At 33.3% G+C, this 22896-nt stretch overlaps 1 protein-coding gene across 1 annotated transcript in view; it reads left to right on the top strand.

The window, feature by feature from the left end:
• Positions 1-19882, top strand: part of LOC132697203 (uncharacterized) — a 65849-nt gene extending 45967 nt beyond the window's left edge. The window contains exons 2-3 of the mRNA XM_060662510.1: positions 14938-15133; positions 17761-19882. Coding sequence (XP_060518493.1) covers positions 14938-15133; positions 17761-18701 — 1137 coding nt within the window. The 3' untranslated portion in view covers positions 18702-19882. The remainder of the gene's footprint in view (positions 1-14937; positions 15134-17760) is intronic.
• Positions 19883-22896: the final 3014 nt, after the last annotated feature.

The following is a 22896-nucleotide window of genomic DNA, read 5'->3' as shown; positions in this document are numbered from 1 at the left end:
AATATTTGAATCTGCACTTGATAATAATAAATACGATCCATTTTCAAACATACTTCTTTCTTTTTTGAAAAGAGCATGAAATTTTCAATTTGAGATACTCGTCGATGGCCACAATATGATTTGTTTTTAAGATGCAGCTAGTTGATGCCACTTTTCACTTTAACTTTAAACGAAAATGCCGTTCCTTATAGTATTACCCAGTTTTAAAACAAAGCCCGATTCAAACTACTTATAAGCTTGGAAACTCTTAAAAGCCTTCATCTGCTCCTTGGCGTAAAAGCTACGGGAAAACTCCAAGTAACTTAAAATGGTGACTGGTGAAACTCCATTAAATGAATAGTCTAAACTCTCCGAATCTAAAATAAATTGACCTAAACCACCTACTAATTGTAGTTTCCTCTGATATATACAAAAAAAGTCGTATGGTAAATAACACCAAAAACTATTATGCAATTTTTACACCAATACCGGGATTTTATTGTAATAATTTCTTTAATAATGACTCTCAAAAATCAATTTGAACACTTCAAAACACACACACACAAATGATTTTCTCCCTATCCTACTGCAATTGTTTACCCTAGACGGCCATATTTGATCGCGTTGTTTGTAACTGCTGATGAGTTTATTTGGCTCTTTCATGTTACTTGAGATTAGTTGATATTTTTCGTATGATCTCTCCAATATATTCTTTGTCGCATATGCATAGAATTCTGTAAACTCCTGGTATCTCAAACGGAGTTTTATCATTGACGGATCAAAGATGTTGAGAGATTTTTGGATAAGTAGTAAATCTGATTTAGACGTTATATTTCTTTAGAACTTTTGATATGTGGTCAGTGATGTTTTGAATGTAAGGAAGGACAACAGTGGCAAGTGGGAGTTGCTTTCAGATTCGTTGTCTTTGGGCGGTTGTGGTGGAAAATTATTTTTTTAATTCTGGGTTTAGTGACTCGGGTAGAGCTAGTTTCACGGCTCTGTAAACAAGAGAGTTGATTGAGGATGATTTTTGGGCCGGATGGTGATGTGACAGTGTATCAGTGTGCGTAGATGTTTCTGTAAAGAGAATGACCCAATCTTAGGTCTGATTTTTTATTGATAAGTATATCTAAGAATGGGAGATTATAGTAATATTTGATTCAACGGTAAAGTGTATCTTAGGATGTATGGAGTTTAAGTTTAAGAGTATCCATAATTTTGGTTTTAAATGGAAGGCGTCAAGGGATTTCTTCTCAAAAGACATAGAGTGATAGACTTTTCCATGGATTCTGATGGAGAAGAAGTCTTAATAACAGATTTAAAATTTAAGATATCGGGATTTTATTGTAATAACTTCTTTCAATAATGACTCTCAAAAATCAATTTGAACACTTCAAAACAAACCACACAAATGATTTTCTTCCTATCCTACTGCAATTGTTTACCCTAGACGGCCATATTTGATCGCGTTGTTTGTAACTGCTGATGAGTTTATTTGGCTCTTTCATGTTACTTGAGATTAGTTGATATGTTTCGTATGATCTCTCCAATATATTCTTTGCCGCATATGCATAGAATTCTGTAAACTCCTGGTATCTCAAACGGAGTTTTATCATTGACGGATCAAAGATGTTGAGAGATTTTTGGATAAGTAGTAAATCTGATTTAGACGTTATATTTCTTTACAACTTTTGATATGTGGTCAGTGATGTTTTGAATGTAAGGAAAGACAACAGTGGCAAGTGGGAGTTGCTTTCAGATTCCTTGTCTTTGGGCGGTTGTGGTGGAAAATTATTTTTTTTATTCTGCGTTTAGTGACTCGGGTAGAGCTAGTTTCACGGCTCTGTAAACAAGAAAGTTGATAGCGGATGATTTTTGGGCCGGATGGTGATGTGACAGTGTATCAGTGTGCGTAGATGTTTCTGTAAAGAGAATGACCCAATCTTAGGTCTGATTTTCTATTGATAAGTATATCTAAGAATGGGAGATTATAGTAATATTTGATTCAACGGTAAAGTATATCTTAGGATGTATGGAGTTTAAGTTTAAGAGTATCCATAATTTTGGTTTTAAATTGAAGGCGTCAAGGGATTTCTTCTCAAAAGACATGAGTGATAGACTTTTCCATGGATTCTGATAGAGAAGAAGTCTTAATAACAGATTTAAAATGTAAGATATCGGGATTTTATTGTAATAACTTCTTTCAATAATGACTCTCAAAAATCAATTTGAACACTTCAAAACAAACCACACAAATGATTTTCTTCCTATCCTACTGCAATTGTTTACCCTAGACGGCCATATTTGTTCGCGTTGTTTGGATTGCGTAATGGATAATTAAAAATTTAAAATAATTGAACCATAATTACGATCAGTGCAAAGAAAGGCACTTCGTCGATATACAGGGTGTCTTGCAATTGGAAGCGTACATACATTCCCGACTATTCATTCGGCCGAGTCTAAATGACCCGAGGGTCCTTCGCACGAACACTTTCTCTTATAGCACACGAACCAGTTGTTACTTAAAGAAGTAAAAGTGAACCTATACCTTTTCGATCGTGGGCAACGTATATGACAACATTCCTTATACGGATAGGCGCGCTTCATTATTGTTTAAATTTAATATACCGCGTGCGTAACACAGAAAATAACGCTTCATGCGCAATATGAAACATCGTTAATTTGATCGTCTACCGACGCGTCTTTCGGAAAAAATAAAAGTTAACCTTCGCGTGAAAATTACACGGTACATAGGCAGACGTTTAATCCTCGCATTACTTGCACATTTGATTAATTTAATAACGAAATTTTTGTTATTAATTTGATCGAATTCGACTAGTCAAATTGAAGTGGTCAATTAACGGCCAATTGACCAGTTAATTGACCAGCCCCAACACTAGTTTTCACACTACCAAAAAATATTCTATATATTGTCAAATTTTTACAATTGAGTAAATAAATTCATAAAATTTACCGTGGTATCAGTAACTAAAAATAAACTAAACATAGATTTTCCTAAACCTGAATTAACTGATATGATTTATATTCTACTAGACGTATGCCAAATAGACAATCTCTTAAGTATTCAATGGAAAGTGGTAAACCGGAATGTTACCAATGAGGAAAAAGAAGAGATTTTACTTCAGTAATTGTCAAGTTAATCGTCACAATATGCACTACAATTTAACAGTTATTCTATTCCGGATACGGCAAGTACAAAACGAAAACCATTAGTTAATGTGTTTTGTGGAATAAAACACTTTAACTATTTAGATATTTAACCTTTTTGTAAAATGATTTATTGCAATTTCTTCGAGAAGTTGATAACATTGAGATCTAACAAATATGGTTTCAGTAAGGGAACTCTATCATATTATCATCGAGAAGTTTGCAAATTTTTAGATTATCCACAGAAATGGATAGGTAGAGGTGGATTCATTGCATGGCCGCCTCTATCGTGTGACTCAACACCATTAGGTTCCTTGTTTTGGGGAAATGTTGAAGATGTAAACACCGTTTATAATAAGGAATGTTCAAGAAAACTGTTTATTTTGGTTAATAGTTTCGTCATGGCTAATTAATATTATGATAATAGTCTTAGACAGAAAGAAGGGAAGGGAAGTGGAAAAGTGGCAATAGCAAAATATTAAAAATAGGCATGTGACACACTCAATAAAATTTGTATATTTATCAGAAATGGGTAATGTACATTTAAAAATAATGGCGCTCTCGTATTTTTTTTTTGCAAGTATGGAAACTAGTTTTTTTTTTTAATTAAAATATTGGAAAAATTATTCTCCTATAAACCGAAAATTTCATAAATTTGCCAAATTTCTTTAAATATTTTTACAGATTTTGAAAATATTTACAAAAACCCGTCATCAGGATATCACTTTTATATCTTAAATCTGAAATTAGATTAAAATCTATCTTAAAAACCAACAAGTTGTGGACTCTAATTTGTAAGAAGTTTTATTTCGGTTTTATAGCGGGGGAAGAAAAAAAAGACAATGTCTCATATGAATGTTGACTATACGTCGGTCCAAAAATACAGGGTGTCAAATATACATAACTATTAAAATTGTTTAAATAATATTATAATCATTTTTTGAAATCTTTTGCATTTACAAAAAAATACGTTTAAGTATTAGCTAAACTTATTTATTTATTTTTCATCTGGATTTCTTCATCTGTCTGAAACTGGAGAAATCTAGAAGTCATGGTTAAACTTTAACTTTACTAAATTTAGAAACGCATGTTCTTTAAAGTAGCAATGAAGAATAACTAATTGCAAAATGGACAAAATGAGGGTATCACACGAGATGACTCGCTGAAATTTCAAATAATAATATTGATCATACGAGTCTTATTCTTACTTACTGTTTAAGTACCAGCATTTAATTAACGACCGTCCTGTGTATATCAATATTTTTTTCTCCGTCCAATACGTAGGCAGAAGTGTTTTTTTTAGTCAATAAAACATTTTACGCATGATATTAACATTTATTCACTTTGCTTATAACCCTACAACGGAAAAACATTTTATATTCGTCTACTGTGTAACGCGTTACATAATTTAGAAGAAAATAAATTATCAGTGCTTATAAATTTCCTATAGTAATGAATAAAGTATTATCGACAGCGCTTAGCCGAGTACCTACATAACTCGTATCATTATATTTATCTGGGAATTCTTGTCCAATTAAAATTTTTGTTGTTTAATCGGCCATGCGATTAGTTACTGAAATATGAAGGCAAGTGAAACAGTTGACCGGCATTGTTATCAACAGTTTGCTGGAATTCTGAGTCAAACGCAATTAAAGCAATTACTACGCGGTAATCGTAACAAAATTAAGCAACACTCTGATGAATTCTCGTGGTAAATCTCTGTCGGAATTTCTGCTTCGAAGCTACTTTAACAAAACTAGCAACAGTGTCGATAAAAATGCCGTAAAAAACAAATTTATCAATCTATAACGTGTTATATAGATTGTAAAAAATATTTTAAAAAATTAAACACAAAATTTGTTTGGAATCACTAATCACTCTAAATATTTATATACAGGATGTTTGTATTCATGCGATGTTTCCGAACTTTCTAAACGAATAATTCAAAAGGAGATCTACATGAAAAAATAAGACATATGGATATGGATCTCTTGTGACAAGAGGCTCCTTTTGGAATAATTAAATTACGAAGTGCAGTGGCGTCTCGGGAGGCATCCTATCGAATATTTTTGGCAAAAATAAAAAAATATGCTCCACTAATTTTTTGCGGTTTCTTTTTTTCAAATTAAGCAACTGCAAATTTTTTTTAATGATTTTTTTATCTTGCTTTTCCGTAATTCACAACAAATTTGAACCAGATTTCTTAGAATGTGGTGGTTTTATGTGTAGTGATAAGAGGCTAAGTTATCCCTAACTGGATTAAAATTTTAAGCTAAGGGAGGAAATATACATTTTTTTTAATTTTTCAAGTGCGACACCATGTATCATGAAAACTGCGCATTTAGTGCAATTCTTATTTTTTTGAAAAGTAGCATCGCCCTTTAAATTATTCGAACGTTGTTGACGGACACTCTGTATATTCGTCTGACTGACGGATCACCCGCTATAAAAATAATTGATGTACAGGGTGAACAAAGAACCGAGAAAAGCGGCTCCGAAACCACAAAGTGTAGAGATTTGCGATAAAAAAATGTATAATTAAAGTGGTACATAGAAAATACTGGAAATAGATTTTAAATTCAAATAAGTCGATAAAAGAATACGACCATTGTCATATATAAAATATATATCAAAATTACATAGGGAGTAGATTGCTAAAGAAAAGGTAAACCTCCGTCTTTATTTTTATAAAAATCGGAGGTGTTAGGAAGGACTTTAAGGTATCCATCGAAAGATCTTGTTGACCTCTACTTTCGATAAATATTTTAATTTTCTGAGAGCAAACAACAAAAATATGAAATTTTAAATTAAAAAAACAACTCAAAATTCGAAAATTAATTTTTTAAGTTTTAAAAGTCACTTATTTACAATCACCGAAATTTTAGGGTATGGGTCCTTTCTCTATTGGATGGTACCAAAATGTCTATTATAGGTGGTACTAGTAGTCGTTAGGAACGATTTTTGTGAAACGATCACGAAAAGCAAAATTAAAATTAATTGGGGCTAAAATTAGCGGAATAGGAAGGATTTTGACCTCTACCCTTAGCAAATATTTTGAATTAAAAAAAAATTAATAATTAACTTTTATTTATTTTTTATTTCCAAAAGTGAGAGGTTCAGATTTTTATGTTTATTTTTATGTTCTCATTCGTCATCATAATCATTATTTTTCGATTGCATCGATTAATATCGGAATAAATTTAAAATCGTAATTTTGAACTTGATCCCAGGCATACGGTGTCCTTATCGAGTGTCAGAAACGGTTTAGGTGACACATACCTAAGTACGCAGCGAATATCATCTTTGCATATTAATGACATTTATGACCTTGGTACTATTTTCGCTAGTCATATCACTTTTGTTTATAGATAGAATACCAGATTAATAATACCTAGCTGGCCTGCTTTTGCATTTGTACGGTCAATAGCAACTTTTTGTGCGATGTTAGATTTATCTTTTTCAATAAGTTTTGATACTTCAAATTGTTGAGACTTTTTACATAATTCGTATTTGCAAAAATATTTCTGGTATAAATTTCGATAGATTGGCGAAAAGAAAAAGAAACGCTAATTGTTACACTAATCTACCTAGCTACAGCTAATATAAAGAAGACTTGTGATAATTTGTAGAAAAATTCGGAAAAAAAGCATTTTCCATAAAGGTGTAGCAATTGTAGCTCCAGCTGTCCTAAAAACACTGCACTTGTGAGGCTTTAGAATAAGATAATGATATAAAAATTGTTTTATAGTGTGGAACAAATTTTGATAGGGGAACACTGTTGACAAATTAAACTTATACTTGTGTAACATAGTACGTTTCATTTCAGTATCATATTAAACATAAATGAAAATAAACAAATACGGTTTATTTAAAACAATAAATCGTAAAACTACATTTGGTCCATTTTGCCTTCATAGGAATAAATTATTAAGACTACTGACATTTTCCATAAAGCTTCAGCAACTTCATGGTTTGAATTTTTTTTTTTAATACTTTTAAAGCAATTTTTTATATGTAGATAGAAAGTCGATTTTACCTTTTAACTTACAATAATTATGTGATGAAAATAATTTCAAAAAGCGTTGTTTTATTTGCCACCGTCATTAAAAGAAGTTTGCTGCGACCGCTGTTAAAATACCCAAACGCACGCCTCTGCTACTTCCCATACAACACCCAACCAAAGACACTATTTATTTTTAGATTTTTGAAAGGCCGAATAGCAACCGACTGCCAGACGATGACGAGCGTTTCTGAAACACCCTGTATACTGCCCGACGACAACAAACACACCGAAGTCATAAATACGCCAAATACCGCACGATATTTTCTTAATCAGTCAACTTAATACGTTTCAATGCCATTCAGTCGATGGTTTTGTCGAAACCGCCTACTTGCATATGCAAATCCGTTCCCATTTCCTCGCGCGAAACACATCTGAACTGGCTCGATACATTGCTAATTGAAACCGACGAAAAATCCGCATTTTGTTTATTTGTATAACGTAACGCACACTTTTTATATGCGACGCAAACGTGTAGGTTCCACTAGCGCCTACGTACACCCGAACAATTTCGGTGCCGCGGCTTTGCGCAGGTGCGTTGTGGGTGCTTACGGTATGACGTACAACGGAAAAGCTACCTCGACATTCATTGCACAAATGGGTATTCAAATTATTTTTTGTTTTATTAATTCCGAGTTGCTGCCGTTCTAAGACAACACAAACAACACAAAGCTTCGGCATCTAAATTGTTTCGGTGTACGTAGACGCTCGCGTAGGTTCCACTACAGCGAGTGGGAAATGGCCTTTGCACAAACATGGCGTTGATTGGAAGGCTTGGCAGCTGCCATAGGGTAATCCCAAAAAGCATTTAACCACAGGGAAGCTAATTCTAACGACTGCGGTACGAAATATTAGGAAAATAATCTACATATAAAAATTCGCTTCAGATTGCAGATTGACATCGTTGGCATCACTAACTTTTCCGTTATGTCCTGTCGAAATCACTTCCCATTAGAAGTTGCAACACACAAAAAGATAGTAAGTGTAGGGTTGGAAATCATCATCCAGTTATAATCCTGATGAGTTTGTCTAGAATAGTTGAATATGGATTTCTTAAGATAATGTTGGTTTTTCTTGAAGGGAATAATATACTAATTTGGATTTCGCGGTAGAACGTCGTTTATAATGACAGTGACATCGTTTCGCGGAAATCTACTGAAAAGTCTGGATTGGGAGAGTGTTCTATTAAAATCCTGTGTGATCTCAGTTGGGCGTTTGGCTGTATTGATCACCGCACTCTTTTGGGGAAGTTGTCATCGTATGGGATTGCAGATATTGTTTTTAACAGGATAAACTCCTTTTTGCAGGAGCGCAAGCAGTTTTTCAGTATTTTTAGTGACAACGATAATCTCTGTTGTCAGATTAATTCCTCTATTCTTGATATTGATAAAGGTGTTCCACGGGGATCAGTTTTGGGTCCTATCCTATTAACACTCTATATCAATGATGTAGACACCATTTCTACAAATTCATCTTTCCCGTTATATGCTGATGTCAGATAGGTGCGATCTTTTATTGCAAAATAAATGCAACAACATGTTCAGCAACAGTTGTTTTTAGATCCGGATAAAACAAAGTTTTTAAGATTCCACCATCCTCAGAAAATAGGTTCTAGTCTCATTTTAAAGATTGTCTAGTAGCTGAGTGTGTTAAATTTTTTATATTATGATCCACGAGAATCTTAAATATAAAAGTAACTTTCAGTTCTTGATTTCTCCGTTGTACCCGAATATTTCTATGTTGAGGAATTTGCGCACTGTATTGACCGAGTCACAATTATTACAAATTGTATATTACTCGTACATTAAATTTCGTCTATGATACGGAATAAGATATGGGGTTGGTTTACACAATCCACAAAAGCGTTTTTAGCACAGAAGAGAGCAATTCGTTGTATTGCTGGGGTACCGAGCTCTCATTCTTGTTTGTTCAAGTTTGTTTATATTTGAGCCCAATAAATGTGTATCTAAAAATAAAAACAACTTTTCTCAAAATAATCATTCTTTTAACACCAGACGGCAAAACTATTTTTTTTTCCAAATATAAAATTTCGTCTAAATCACCTTGTGTATTGGGGCTGCAAGTCTGTAATCGTGTTCCTAATGAAATAAAACTTTTAAAATAAGATTAAAGTATCTACTGCAAAAATATTTAACACTGTAAATATATTTTTGTAGTGTTGATGTTGGCACTATAGTGATACTCGAAAGAAGAAAACATTCTGGACTTCAGCTGGCGTATGTCGCAAAACTGTGACTTCTACCAAATTAATAGTAATGTAAAAACGTTTCAATTAACAAAGTTGTTACTTCTACTGTGATTTTTTTTATTCTTCACCTAGAAATCATAAGAAATGAGTTTTTCTTTAAAAACGCCTACTGCATTTTGGTGGGCGGTATGTTTAGATTTCTCTTAGCTTTTTGAGTTTCATTTTTTTATTTATTCTTTTTTATTTATGCTGCCACTGCAGCAAATAAAAATTATTCATTAGTTACTTTCGCGATGTTAAATCTCAAAGCTTAACTAGCCAGCTGTACCCGCCAGCGCCGCAAGTGCCGTATTTACGCGAGTGGTGATTATTCAATTTCCTCACCACCCTAGGCCCACATCAAGGGTCCCTCCCATTTCATTAAGGAAAAAGACAAATCCGTAATTATTACTCGTGCCACCCTCCATAGAGTTAATGGTAAAAAGGGAATTAAATACCACAAAATAGACAAATCGTACAGAATGCTCACTTGGACACTTAATTCTGTCGGCTTCTTCAGAGGTAAACTGAATTGATTTGCATTTGGTTGTACCTGCTTATATATTGTTTGATGGTGAAGCAGCAAAGACCTGAGTCGCAGTGAAGATTTGCTTGTTTGTTTGTTTAGCCATTTCTATGGATTCTCGGACCTTCCTTCAATAGAAGAATAGAATACATGCAGTTTCGTCGAATAAGATTTGATGTGCGTTTTTATGATTACGTTCGGCAACCGCTGATGAGTTTGTTTGACGCAACCTTAAACATGTTTCATTTCGTTTCCTACCTCTTATACTTGATAAACTAATCGGCAGCATTCTTCTATTGAAGGAAAATCCGAGAATATGGGAGACAATGCTTTTGAAGTCTTAAACATGTTTCATTTCATGTCCTACGTCTTTTTATATTACTAATTATATAATATAAATATATAATAAGTCAAAACCATTTTTCCGCGAAACTAGTATAGGTAAAATACATAAATAAATATTCTAAAGGATTCTTGAAATGTTTGATGTTTTTCTTTCTGATGTGTGATGAAAATTCCTGTATCTCAAAGGGAATTTTAGGTTTAATGTATCGAAGATGTTGGGAGAGAAGTTTTGATATGTAGTCAGTAATGATTGGAATGTCAAAAACGGCACCAGTGGCATGTGTGGAATTGCGTTAGGGCTTAATATGAGGAAAAGCTTATATCCCAGAAATACTTGACGTGCTTGTTCAATTTTAACCCTTTTTCCCTTGTTTGTGTTGTGTTTATCACAAAAATGAGCCCAAATACGTTTTCAAAACGATTTCCTAACTCTTGGACTTCATGGTCAATTTTGAATGAAATGGGGATATTTTGATTTTCGCTGATTGTCTTTGTTTTTATACCATAGTGTAAACACGCTCAACAAGCTCTATGTCAGTGTCGGCCAATTGCTTTACCGTAAAAATTTTCGACTCCCTAAGCAGTTGTACAGAAGAGTAATTTCTAGTTTTTTGGAAAACTGTATTTAGGAAATATTTTTTGCATAATTTACAATTTTTTAAGATATACATCCAATACTCCGCCCCATAAGAAAATGCCATATTTTAAACGTGACTGCACTAATGCATAATAAAGTGTTATCATTTATTGTTTACTTAAAATGTTTCTAAAATTTTTGAATTTGTAAATCAATGGAGGCAGTTTGTTTGTTTGTAAATGTTTATTCCATTTGAATTGTGCATCCATTGTTATTGCTAATTATTTTATTTTTTCTGTCGACTTTATTGAATAGTGTTAATAATATCTAAAGTTTCAAAATTTGGCAAACCCGGTTTATTGCACGAAAATGGCATAAAACTTCATTTTTCATTCACCGTACATCTGATTAAACTAGCTCAAGTGTAAGTCATTTTCCACTTTGGTTTAAAGATTATCCCAAGAATCACTTTCGTATTGGAAAACTTTAATGTCCGCAACACCAAAAATGGTCCCTGACGTGTTTACCAATTATTTATGTAAAATATTTGCCCTAAAACGGATCCCTGGGGGACACCATAGGAAATGTTTTTTTTACTATAAGTATTTTTTTTTGTTTTCCGTATTCTTTCCATAAGATAACTTTTTAATCGTTTCCAAGGATTAAGGGTTTTATTATAGCTACTAGAAGACATTTTTCTACAAAAGTTGGAGAACAAATAACGCTAACAATACGTTCGAGGGATAGTCCTGGTTTGTGAACCTTAGGAAGAGACAGATTTTTTCCCGGATTCAAATAAATTAGAATCTTTAATATCAGATTTAAGGTTGGTATATAATATCTTTATTTTTTTCTTGATAGTCAATTATATGTATGACTATCTTCGCACTTTCTTTATCTGCTGAAGAAGCTACTGAGATGACTGCCGAAACTTCAGGCCAGTACCCTGTGGAAATTCCTTTCAAAAATTAATATTGGACTATCACGAAGACACAAGTGAAGAAATTTTATAAAGCAATAAGCACCAAGTAAAATCGAATGTTGGTGGTCAATCTTCAAAACTGCCCAGCAACGGCAACATCGCGAGCACCGTAAAAAAAAGGGTTGCCTGCAAAAAAGGGATCGGCGCTGCCGACACTGAAGAGAGACCGCGGGACGCTGGGTCTCGACATTACAACCCGTGCTAGCAAACGTTAAGCTTCGTTATTCATTTTCATATGTTTTTCCTTTTTTTGTTAGTTGTAAAAAGTGTGTTAAGTTGTAAAAGTTAAAAAATAAAGTTATCGAAAAATACAGTCCACTCAATCGAACAAGAATCAGCGCAGCAAATAACGTGGACCTACGTTAAAACCCACCAGTTGGGTATTCCTACTTTAAGTCTGAGTGTAATGAATTTAATTAAAAGTATACTTAATATTGAGAGCTTCAAAATGTGAAAATGTAATTGTAATTAATCTAAGTGACCGAATTAGAACTCGAATAAAAACGTATTTGTTTAGGTAGTTATTAATAATTTGCATATAATTAATCTCATCATATTTTCTATTAGTATGAATGTGATTTTATTAAACCCATATTTTTAAAACACCTACAAAGTTCTTTCCTGATGCTCCGTCCCACAGTACCGACTAATTAGGTGTTTTCTTGCCTTGGCAGTTTATTTGGCTTATTGTCGTCAAAATCCAAAATTGCGATGATAACTTTTAGATACTCCGAACGGCTTAACAGTTTCGGTACTTAGCAATTTCAAGAATTTCAAGAAAACGGCAATTAAAAACTCACGTGACGGTTCGGTGGGTAATGATCTTGGCCCCATGTCGAGTAACGTTTGCATTTCCGTCACGTAGACAAATAGAAATTGAAATTTTTCATGGTTACGGGTCACGACAGAAATAAACAATGACAGTCATCTAATTTTGCGTGACATTATGGCGATTTCCCTTCCTTTTAAGGACGCGCCGAATCAAAACCTTTTAAGGACGCGTGCGGGCCATCGAAATCCGCATTTTTATCAGTGACGTCGACCCCCGCCCACAGTGAAACCGCTTCATCTAAAATCAGGGACACAGAGGATAGAGTTATGTTTATGTTTTTAATATTTAACTTGCTCAACTCTTTACCTTATTGCGATTTTGGATTATAAATATCTTAATACGATGCATTTTTTCTACAAGTTTATCTTAAAGAAGAATTTCGATTATTTTTTAAGCTGATACAGAAATTATATAAAAACTTTTGCTGTAAAAATTTGAAATTATATAATATCAATCGTAATAATTACTAAATCTCAATTGTTTCCTTAATTTTTTTACATTACGTAAATCATTTAACAAAAAAATAAAATTAACCATCTCTAACTCTAAAATTAGAAGTCTAGATCAAAGTCGACCATCTCAAAATGTCCGATATGTATTATTTTGTTTGATTTTTTTTTAATGAACAGTAATTGTTAGAACTGTCGTATTTCATTGATTAAAATCAAGAGTGAATAAAGAAACAAAATGCTTTTGCTTATAGAAAGTAAGGTTAGGGTATGAATTCGAAAATGGATTTGAAAAAATGGTTTTTGAACTATGTGTTTTCTATTTACTTGAAGAAATGCGCAACAAAAATTTTTAATGGCCGTGTGCTAACATTTTTCTGGTGTGAGGCCGGGTAACCAAAACTTAAATTAAGAATTTGAATGAAAAAATCGTGACAAGTAATTTTAGTTCAATGGAAACACTCTACTTTTATAATGCAGTTGCAGATATCGAAACATTAGCAATAAAACACTTTTTGGATGGAAAAATACTTAGCAGTTATTAACACAAAATATTTTAATTTTAAAAAGTGGGTCAAGTTTTATATAAAATAAAATAAAATATTTAGACATGTGCTGAAAAACGTTCAGATGAACAATAACCTACAACAAAGTCTGCTTTTACCTAATAATATCTAGCAAATTTAGTTTTGATTAAGAAAAATAAAAAAATATAACATAAAGAAATATATATTTTTACTAAACAAATATAATTTTTTCGTTTTCTTATTAACTAACATTATTTAGTTTTTTTTGTAAAAGAACGTTTTAAAGAATTCATATCTTATTTGTATTAAAATAATCCTATTAATAGAAAAAAAAATGAGGCCTTAAACTGTCAAAATTTGATTTTCAAGCCAAAATAGTGATGTGTCTGTAGTGCTCGAATGTTTTCTTTTTTGTAACAATACCAATAAAAAAATTTTTGGATGGAAAAATACTAGGCCGCTATTAATTGCCAAAGAAAGGGGACCTACTATTTACTACAATTAAGTTATTAACACAGAAGTTTTTAAATTTAAAAAATGGATTAAATTTTATTTAAAAAATATAGACATATGTTGAAAAACATTCAGATGAACAATAACCTACAACAAAATCGGTATTTACCTAATAATATCTAGTAAATTTAGTTTCGGTTAAGAAAAATAAAAAATATAAGATGAAGAAATATATATTTTTAGTAAAAAAAATATAATTTTTTCAATTTTTTCATTAACTAATTAATGTATTAAAATAACCCCATTAATAGAAAACGACGAAGTAAAGAGACCTTAAACTGTAAAAATTGGATTTTCAAGCCAAAATAGTGATGTGTTTGTAGTGCTCGAATGTTTTCTTTTACGATTTATTGCTAATATATGGAAATTTCCCACTTTTTCATATAGTCACACTTTTTTAAAATGCAAAATACAGTAAAGTTATAAAATTCGGGTATTTTTATTTGAAAAACGGTTTCTAATGGTACTTTGTTACCAGCGCGAGTTTATTTCTAAAATATCAACACAGACCGCTAAAGCAAATCCGTTTCTATAAGGAAATGAACCTCGAATATATAAGAAAGGCTTTTAGTCGGATATATATTTTAATATATTTATAATTTATAATTGAATATTTTAATATATTTAAATTTAAAAATGTACAATTAAAATCGGAACAACTTTTGTTTCTAAATTTTTCTAATAAACAAAAAATTGAATATGCTTAAGTGGGTGTTATACTTCTGTTTCAGTTGATATACATAGCATCGTGCAAAATAAGCTCCACAAATGGCTACGATACCCCCGGTGGACCGCAGTACCATATTCAAACAGACGAAGGACCAGAACGATATTTCCGGTACCAGACACTCAGCGGTCAGTACCGGAAGGAAAAACGACTCCACGACGGTACCGTCATCGGTACTTACGCCTGGATCGACGATGACGGTTGGTATATACGAAATTGGGTTGTTAGTTGATGTGTAATTTTGCTTAATTGGGTCATTACAGTGTTAGTCACAGCTGAACAGCAGGTTTCGCTTGATACTAGATATCTCACTCTCCCATCGAGAAGAGAAGTCAGGGACAGAATTAAATTTTTTTAATTTTAATTTTGAGTAATTTGAGTAAACTGAGTAATTTCGACAATTTTTCATTTATTGTTTATACAGTATCAATTTATAATTGTACCATTACGAGATTTATATATTTAAAATTATATAAAAATATTTTAGGGAGTCGATATTTATAATATGAGGGAAGGGGTACTAATAATAGACTTTTTTTAATGAATCTATATCAAATATAGCAAACAATTTTGAACAAAGTACTATGTGGTAACCGTTTCACAAATTGAAATGTCAACAAGGAATTTTATTAATATTAATGTATCAGCTAAAAAACATATTATTGGTTGTTTCACATAATTAATTCGTTTTTCATTTCTGTTGATTGTTTTCTAAGAAGTATATTCTCAGTATACAACTCAAGGTCCGCTATTCTATCAATACAGCGTCGTAACACAATAATGTATGAGAAATCATGTATGTACGTCCGGTATAAAATATTTTAACAGATTGGTTGTGAGTTGTACCTCATCGATTATATACAATATTAAACTTTTCTTGTTATTTTACAAATGGAAAAAGAGTTATAGATATTTTGAGTTTTAATTTTAAATTTTGTTTATTCGTTTTTAATGCTTCTATTGTTTTCATTAACTTTATTTAAGCACTTTTTTCTCGACATTGAGATTTTTCAGTTCATTAGGTAATTCATTAAAATATTTTCCTGCATAACTCACAGAGCCTCTTTGTCCGATAGACAATTGGTTTCGCGGTAAAATAATACTTTCATTAGGAGTGTTCATTTGATTTTGTATATATTCATTATAACTCTTGTTTGATACTTAGTGGTCTATTTGCATCTTGTTCCTTTATTCCATAATTTTAAGAATGCTCTTCTGAAGACGATCCAACTGGTCAAACGATGAACTGTAGATACCTACCCAGCCTATGAGACATACGTGCATACACAACAACACTATGCAAAAGACCATAGTAAATTTGTAATAACTGCTTTCTTATTAATCTTTTCTTGAGACTATAAAAGACGTGTACTAAGTATTAGTTTTTTCTTACTCTGATAGCCACGTGAACATCTCATTTTATATTTATTCATTTATAGTCATGTAGTGTTTACCAAATTCTGTGGAACAGAGTCTCTATAGTTTCCAAAAGAGACTGTGTTGAGTACCAGTTTATTTTGATAGAACCAGGAGTATTCAGAGTTGATGACATTAATGTTGAAAGGTCGGGCCATGAATTTGCTTTCATTGGTTCCTCACATGCTATCTTGTAAACCAGCACATTACTTATATATAAGATGAACAATATTGGTCCAAATATTGAGCCTTTAGGCACTCGAACATTTGTTTTAACTTGCTGAATACCATTTACTCTTACAATCTGTTGTCTATCTTTCAGATAACTTACCATCAAAGTTAAACTTACACCCTTTATTCCCAAATTCTGCAAATTGGACAATAGTATAATATGATCAACTGTATCAAAAGCTTTTCTAAGGAAACCCCTTTATTTTTTATCTTATTATTTTTTTTATTTAAATTTTATTTTATTGATTTAGTTGTTCAAAATGTCCACCCAGTGTATACATAGTCTAGCTCTTCTTAAACATGAAGTGGTAGCTCTACTAACAGCACGACTGGTTTTTCTTGCATCCATTATTCTAGCTACCAGTTGAAGAAATTCTGTTTCGTGTCGACTAAAGTGAATTCACCAGACCAAGCTGAATCTACATTCGTTGTCTTACATTATTAGGAACATCATCCAGTAATATTGGAAGATCATTTTCAATGAAACATAAATAACGAATGGCCGTGAGACGTTCTTAAATTATAAACAGACCAATGATTAATAATGCCACACCAAATATTTTTCTAAGATCTAAGCTGTAAGAAATTTGCCTCAAACGTCGATGGACATTGCTAAAGGACATCGTCGACGATATCCATCAATTGTCGCTTATCCGTTTCCACTACACAGTCCATAAACAGAGTAAATATCGGCGTATTCTTCATTAGAAAAAGTAGACATTGTACCTTAAAGAGTATTTTAATATAACACACGACAATTTCTTGTTCATTATGTTCATTTGACATGTTTAACTTGAAATCGTCCTTTAACACTATGACACTCATGTCGCGGGACCCCCTGTATTTTTATTATATAAATTTTTAATGTAATTTTCTGCCTCATTTGCATGTTCTGTATTGTATACCTATTTGTGACCCACTTGCCGAAATCCATAATGGACTGATTGTATTCTGAATATGTTCTATAATATTCGCATTTATTTTGAAACGGCCTGTATGTTTCTGTAATTGAATCTATTATAATCATTCTTCTTATTATTTAAAAAAACTGCAACGGTCATCCAGTGATCGGTTTTAAAAGGTGATACTCCAAAACACCAAAGGGGTGAATTCTTGAAAAAAGATTTCGAATATTTCGCAATGATTTGTATTCACGAAACTGAACCTCCATTAATTTCAGGTATATTCAGGCAACGCGATTATGTAGCTGATACGGGAGGATACCGAATCGTGAAAACGAAAAATATTTTGGTGGGCAGAGACATGCCGATCGCCGACGCCCTGAAGACGGCCAAAAAATTCCCTTCGTCCGTCGACGTGCTTCAATCTGCTAAATCCGGACCTGTCTCGGTACGACCGCAGCCGCCACCTTTCATCGCGACCACCCCAGTTCCTAGTTCTTCGTTCTCGCCCATCGTCGAGATATCCAACAACGCGTTGCCTTCGTCCACCACGTTGCCTTTGGAGGTGACCTCCACCGCCGGCTCTTTCGTATCTTCTACTGAGCGGCCGTTTGTAGAAATCACGCCCAATTCCATCGACTCAACCCCTAAACCTTTCGTCATTACTCCAGCCGATACCCGTTTAACTGACTTCCTTGTACCCTCGTCCACACCGAAGCCTTTGGTGATCACACCAGCACATACCCAGTTAGCTGGTGACGTTAAGTATATCCAACCGCTGCCGAATTACGAAACGGTACCCATGTACACGGAACCCAATCAAAAACTCGACTTTAACCCTTACGTCAGCCCCGTAAACAAGGGTTATCTTTTCCATAACGGTCCCACCTATCCTATAGATAGGAACGGTCGTACTTATAGGGGTAGCAGATACGTCAGCGCTAGCCCTAGGATAGGCGATGACTACGACAAGCGACACTCTGGGTACGACGGGGTGTCCGTAACGAACGACGGGTTCAGGTATTACATCCCTCGAGCGTACCACGAGGAGGCCACCTTACCAGGAAACGAAAGAACGGGCAGTTTCGGGTACATCGATCCCTTTGGAATCAGAAGGGTGATCTACTACAACACCAAACCGGGTTCCGGGTTCCAACACAGGAAGAATAATAGATACGTCGGATTCGACGCCACCCCATACGATCCTAGACCGTACTGACACGAAGAGCTAGACTGTGATAGCATGTTATATACAGTGCGGCGGTACCGGTGGATCGACCAACGTCCAATTCGTTGAAGAACGTTTTTAATTTATTTTGGAGTGTGGGTGCCATGACGGATTCCTAGGATTAAAGTTTATGTGTTGTATAGGCTCTAGTCCAGGAAGCCGTATACCTGTAAAAAGTTGCAAAGGGGAGTTTTCTTGTGGTGGTACCTTCGGTCGTGATAGTGTCGGGTAGTTTTAGGGGAATATTTGTGCCTGTATACCCTGTTCGTTCGGAAGGGCAAGCTAGCTTTTTGTACCAGTACCATCGAAAGTGACAAGTGGTACTCGTATTTCTTCGATCAAATATTTCAACAATTAGTAATTGAAAGCTGCTTAACCCCAAATAATATAAATCGAAGCTACAATTATATTATTAAAATTATATCTGGGACCAATAATGTAACAAATAAATTATAAAAAATTAGTGTTCACTTGCTTCGTAACTGTTGAAATAATTAAATGCAAAAAATTAAATGGATAGCTGTAAAAAGTCTCTACAAACTGGATAGAACGTGTACCTAACGTCGACGTTTTTTCTTTGAACTCTGGAGGGCCATTCAGACTGCACTTCCGTTCAAATTTCAAATGGTCAATGACTTAATCCTTTGTCGAGATATTTGGATTTTTATTGTTCGTTGCTTTATACCGGAAGATTCAAATTCTTTTTAATAAACAAATTTTATTGAATTGTCGTCAGCTATGCTAAACAGATTTTTTTAGTGAGTAACTCTCACGTCTAAGTAGCATCGTACTTTCTTACTAAAAACAAAAAAAATGCACTGAAAAATTCGATTTTTATTCGACTTGCATGTCGGAAAGTGTGTAATGTTGTACAGACCTTTCAAAGACACCCAGTATAAATCCAATTTGATCATTGGAATAGGATATCGTTTCGTTGTCCCCTTCTCAACGAACAGACTAATTTATTGCTTCGAGTTCGAAAACGAAACGAATTCAGAAACTTCGAGTTTCAAACGAGTGTGAAAATTGAATGGAAATCTCCACATTACATTTGCGCAAGTTGTAAATATATAATTACCTACATATTCTAATCACCTACCTAAACGTATTAACACGCTCATTTTTAATGTGGATCTTGAAAAATGTTTTTTTTTTTTAAATAAAATTTATTTAACAACTAATTTTGCATTTTATTTGCCGAATACTGCGGCCTTTTTGCAGGTCAACACTAAATATACAACAGAAAAATAAAATAACGGTTTTTCTTAAAATTAACCAAAACAGAGAATTATTAGTTCTGAACCACCTTTGAATAAACCAAAACTACATTTCTAAAACGCCAGTCGTAATCGCCCCAAGAACAGTTCCAAAATTAAACGAACAAAGCTATACATAATTAGAATATAAATATGACATATGAGTATATATGGTTGCCTGCAAAACAGGTAGTACCCTCCGATAGAGTACATTGCAATTCCCGTGCTGTGGTTCGAGCAACTTAGAGACTAATCTGTCTTCTCGTTCTCAGATGGCGCAAGGTGGAGTCAATGTTTAAATTTCAAATAGTTTACAAGCGAAACAGACAGTGGTAGATATGGTAGCGCTAAGTGAATTTTAATTAGTTGGCACCAAAAATATATAAATTAAAACAAATTATTCAATTACAAAAATTTCCAATAAATTTTTATCTTTAAATTTTTCAGTCAAATATTGATTGTGACGGTATAAAATTGACGATTAGATTTTTTTTGCGTTTATCTTGTTTTTCAAAATAGGTTTTGCCAACATTGAAATTATGTTTTATATAACTGCCTTTAATGAACATTAAGAAACTAAGAAAACAATAGGATTTAAGTAGGTAATAAATATTTGTTACTACCATTAAGTGATTAATTTAATCAAAAATATCAAAAAATTATTGAAAAATGTATGTATTCATGTATGTATATAGGAAAAAAATTTTATAAAAAGGAGGAAAGCATGATTAAATTTAATATAAAAATAGATAATAAATTATAAATTGGCAATAACTTAGCCTAGCAAATTTTATTAGTTTTAGAAAAAGCAAAAAAAAAATCTTACTGTCTTGAACATAAAACCGAATTTTTCAAAATTTTTTCTGAGGGGAATTTAAAATTTTCTGCATTGCATATAATAAAAGTGAAATGGCGATTTTCAAGTCAAAAACTATTGATATGCGACATGAATGATTTATTTGTCAGAAATTATTCGACCCAAATTCATCGCTACAAACAGATTATGTGCACAATGTAGAACTTTCAATTCATTCCATTTTTCATAAGTATAAATAGACCATTTTTCTGGTGTTTTCAGTTTTAGAAGTTGGTATTAAACTTTGGAAAATTATAATTGTGGTGTAGATGGTGTGTTATAAAACATTGTGATCAGCCACATTTTATTTATTTATTTATTTTATTTATTTTATATTGTAATTTAATAATATACAAATATTTTTACAACTTCAACTTTCTAAAATATAATAATTTATGATACAATTCTTCTTCTTCTTGTATCAACTTCTGCTTTGGACGTTGGTGATCATCATGGCTAACTTCAATTTTGATACTGCTGATCTAAATAATTCCATTGACGATAGACCAAACCATTCTCAAAGATCACGCAACCAACAGATTCGTCGGCCCCCTACACTTCGTCTACCTACAATTTTGCTCTTCATGATGAGTTTCAGCAGCTCATATCTTGTACCGCGTGATATATGTCCCAGGAACTCAAGTTTGCGTTTTTTAATGGTAAAGAGTATTTCGAGTTGTTTGCCTAACACTTCCTCCTTTAAAGTTATACTCATCCACGAGACTCTCAGCATGCGTCTATAAGTCCACATTTCAAAAGCTTCCAACCTCCTTGTGGTTTCTCTATTGAGCATCCAGCCTGCCAAGCCATAAAGCAACACGGGAAATACATAGAATTAGAGCATTTTTGTTCTTACTGTTGGTGATAGGTCCGGAGCCGTCAATAGCTTTTTCATTTTTATGAAGACTTTTCTTGCCTGTTCAAAGAGGGACAGGATTTCCTGTTTATGTTGAACGTCTTCATTAATTATAGTGCCAAGGTATTTGTAGTGTTTTACTTGTTCAATTGTTTTCCCGTCTACGATGAGCTGACCTGTTGCTTGCTTCATTTATATTATCATCATCATTTTAGTCTTGATGATGTTCATGTTGAGACAGTAATCTTTGCTAGCTTTCGCTACTTTGTTTAATAGTCTCTGTAAATCTTCAAGAGAACTCGCATACAAAACAGTGTCCTAACGAATCTAATATTATTAAGGATTTTCCAATTTATTACCATCCTAGCGGATTCGTCTTCCAATGCTTCTCTAAAAATGTTCTCCGGATATATGTTGAATAGCATTGGAGATAAGATACACCCCTGTCTGACACCCTTCCGTATGCTGACCTCTTGAGAGCACACATGGAGATCCTGATTGACATCTAGGCATCTCTGGGCAAGAGCGTTAAAGGAGAAAACGGCTTCCCGAGTTCCAAGCCCATTGCGGAATCAAAATTGGGTGTTAGAGGTTCCAGTTTCGCATTGTTGTGTATTCTGACGTGCACGATTTTTAGACGAATTTTCAGAACATGGTTCATTAGATTTATGAGTCGGTTGCGACAAAACTAGACAGAAGCCAATCATGGGGAATATTACCAGTCTTGTATACATCGTTGAACAGATCAAGAGTACCTCCATCGAATGTTTGTCAAGCAATTTCAAAAGCTCACAATGCACATCGTCTGGCCCCACTGCTTTGCCAAATTTTGCTATCCTTAAAGCGTGGTCAATTTCATCTCTTAGAAGTGGGTTCTTGGTTGTTGTTAGCTCGTAGTCAGTTGTTCGTTGGTCATTGAAAAGCTGCTTTATATAAGTTCTTCAGATCCATAGCTTATTCTCGATGTCCAAAATTATTGAATTTTGTTCGTTTCTAAAAATACCTTAGTCTCTTTTCGATCCAATATCAACTACTTCCTTTATCTTTTTGTGCATATTCAAGCTATCGTATTTGCGTTCCAGATCCTCTATTTCTCTACACCTTTCCTTCATCTAATTCTCCTTCGGTTCGTGGATTTTATTACGAATAGTGTTTTTAATGGACCTGTGTTCTGCTTCATTATTGTTTTTGTTTTCTTCCCTCTTACATTTGTGATAA

The sequence above is a fragment of the Cylas formicarius genome, unplaced genomic scaffold, assembly GCF_029955315.1.
Source record: "Cylas formicarius isolate icCylForm1 unplaced genomic scaffold, icCylForm1.1 PGA_scaffold_1__22_contigs__length_36826433, whole genome shotgun sequence".
Lineage (NCBI taxonomy): Eukaryota > Metazoa > Arthropoda > Insecta > Coleoptera > Brentidae > Cylas > Cylas formicarius.
This window is presented reverse-complemented; position numbering and strand designations above follow the sequence as displayed.